The sequence below is a fragment of the Copidosoma floridanum genome, unplaced genomic scaffold, assembly GCF_036245765.1.
Source record: "Copidosoma floridanum isolate Cflo_tuat_1 unplaced genomic scaffold, Cflo_Japanese_pri ptg000025l, whole genome shotgun sequence".
In the NCBI taxonomy this organism is placed as follows: domain Eukaryota; kingdom Metazoa; phylum Arthropoda; class Insecta; order Hymenoptera; family Encyrtidae; genus Copidosoma; species Copidosoma floridanum.
In genome coordinates, this window is record NW_028321902.1 from 3,847,387 (window position 1) to 3,849,914 (window position 2,528).

At 31.9% G+C, this 2,528-nt stretch overlaps 1 protein-coding gene across 1 annotated transcript; it reads right to left on the bottom strand.

The window, feature by feature from the left end:
• Positions 1–606: 606 nt before the first annotated feature.
• On the bottom strand, positions 607–1,697 carry LOC149373938 (uncharacterized). Its single transcript, XM_089595279.1, has 3 exons — positions 1,517–1,697; positions 1,385–1,444; positions 607–856 (listed from the first exon to the last, which is right to left on the bottom strand). The coding sequence occupies exons 1-3, from the start codon at positions 1,694–1,696 to the stop codon at positions 653–655; spliced, it is 444 nt and encodes a 147-aa protein (XP_089451405.1). The 5' UTR covers position 1,697; the 3' UTR covers positions 607–652.
• Positions 1,698–2,528: the final 831 nt, after the last annotated feature.

Genomic DNA, 2,528 nt, shown 5'->3' on the forward strand with positions numbered 1-2,528 from the left:
AAAAAAAACGAAATATTTATAAAAGAGATTATTCCGATGGAAATATTTGAGGTTTTATTAATCATAATTTTCCGTGGGTATTCTGATTTTTTCATTTTGTTAAGAAATTTTATAGCTCAAGTAGATAGAAATTCAATGTTTCTAATTAACTATTATCTAATCATTGTGTAAAGCCTTGTGTATACATATTTCTACTTAAACTTTTTTGCAGCTACAATTTTTTTACCACATCAAATAACTAAAAATTTTTTAAAATTATTTATAACTAAAAAATCAAGAACAAATTTTATAAAACATCTTATCTTGTATAACATTTTTCTAGTATATCTTTTTTCTTGCATCATAGATATTTTGCAGTAGTATCGTGAACTGTGAGTACCTCTACTAACTGTAAAATGAAAAAGTTGTACTTAGCATAAGCGGATCGACTGTATAAGCGTATCAACTAATTTATACGATAAAACGTTTAAATTATAATAATTATCTTTGTATTAATGTGATTTAAACTATAATATTTCAAATGGCTTTGGTTAATTATTCGTATAAGAAAAGGTGAGGTAACGTAGTGACATAATTTCTTCTTTTTCTTTATACATTTTCTTTCGTTAGATGTGACCGTGAATAAGCTAATATTTTTAATGATGATTACATTCTATTTATCGACGACATGCTCATGTTTCAGAGCAACAGATACATACAAGATCTTGTCTTCGTCAAGCCATGCCTTGACTTTTTCCATATCACAGCCTTCTGGCATTTTACACGGAATATCAGTGGTAGTATCAAATAAGATGTTTCCGTCCTCATCTTGCTGATCTGTCTTGGTGCCCGTAACTAAAATGGTCTTATCACGGACCTAAAAATTACACATATTATTGAATTCATTAATTATTTTATATTAAAATAGCTGCATACATGTAAGTTAAATAGTACTAGACACTACGCCCCTGTGCGCTTCACGACAAACTCCCTTACAGATAATAACAAATATTTACTTTTCCGATTTTGTTAAAACATCTGAATCAAATACAACTATGAAGTACATAATTTTGATAGTTATCAAACGCAAAAATTTTAACTAGAGATTATTTGATCACTTTTTCAAATCTACGTGCGCAAGAATGGTCTTAACCAATCACAGAACGATTAAATCGACGACAATCAAAATTTTGTCATAGGTATGGTAAAAGTACGATCATGAGACCCTTAACAGGTAGAGAGTTGTATTCATACCCAGGTCTGATCGATATTGTTGACGAAGCAGAATATAACACTAATCGGCATGTACGTTTTAAAATGTAATTTAAGCGTTCAACACGAGAAAGATCAAATATTTAAAAAGTGGAAGTAGAAAAAGACTAAGACAAAGAACTTTCATACTTACGATGGCGGTAATTGAATCCAGGGAAAATTGTGTACAATCTACCATCCTCTCATAGACATTCTACAAATACACCACTATCATGAGTTTGTAGGAACAAAAAAAATACATTTGTTTACAATTGCTCACCTTTACCTTATTTTTGATGGGTGGAAAGGGAGAATAACCGACGGGTATCTTTGTAAGGTCCAACTGTCTCGCCTCTGTAGACGTGTCGCTGGAAGACGCAATCTGATGACCCGACACGTCCTGGTTGCTAACTGTAGGTCCAAAATTTTCTTTTTCATATGTTATTTCCATATCCCTTTCAGTCATTTTAATGAAAAAACTAATATTTTGCCGTTTTCCTCAAAGTAAAACAAAGTGTAGATTGTAGCTAAAAGTTTATGTATTAAACTCTCTTATCAGTAAAGGAAGACGCGAGTGTCTTTCGGTCTGTGGCTGAGAATATAGAATGAAACTCTTTATGTAAGCCGAGTAAGTATGTCAGCCACGATTGTATGTATGCTCTCAGGACACATAATATGCATAACAGATGTACGATATAGTATGTCTTATATCCGCTAGGTGCATGAGGTTGGAGGAGAAGGCTGGCGCCACTTCAACATATCTTTAACATATTGTGAGCTTAAAGGCTACGTTCAGAGTTCAGACGCCACGCCGATACTTTCTGCATTTACACGGATTGCAGATTGCTATTTGCGTTGCATCTGAACACAGCCTAAGGGTCAATTAGATCTGTACGTCCACAATGCTTATGTATGAAACTTTCGAATCTGGTATACTCAAAAGTACAAATCCAAATCGGATTATTATTACTCGTTGTATGTGAATATTATGTCATGTGAAATTTATTGAACTTCGCAAATGAGTTCTTATTGGATATGTTAAAGGACATGAAACTTATTTAGAAATTAGAAAAATTATTGACAATTTATTTAACATGAAATAATCGTGAAAATCTTTATCGGACAACTTTTATCTTTGTAAAATATACAAGATAAGACGCAAATAAGTTGCTAAAAGCATACTAATATATTTCCTAACAGGTGAATTCCAAAGTTAGTATTTGAACCCTACAAAATTACAGATTTTCCGAGCATATTCTGATTTTTCTACTCTCAATGAAAATTTATATCTAAAATAA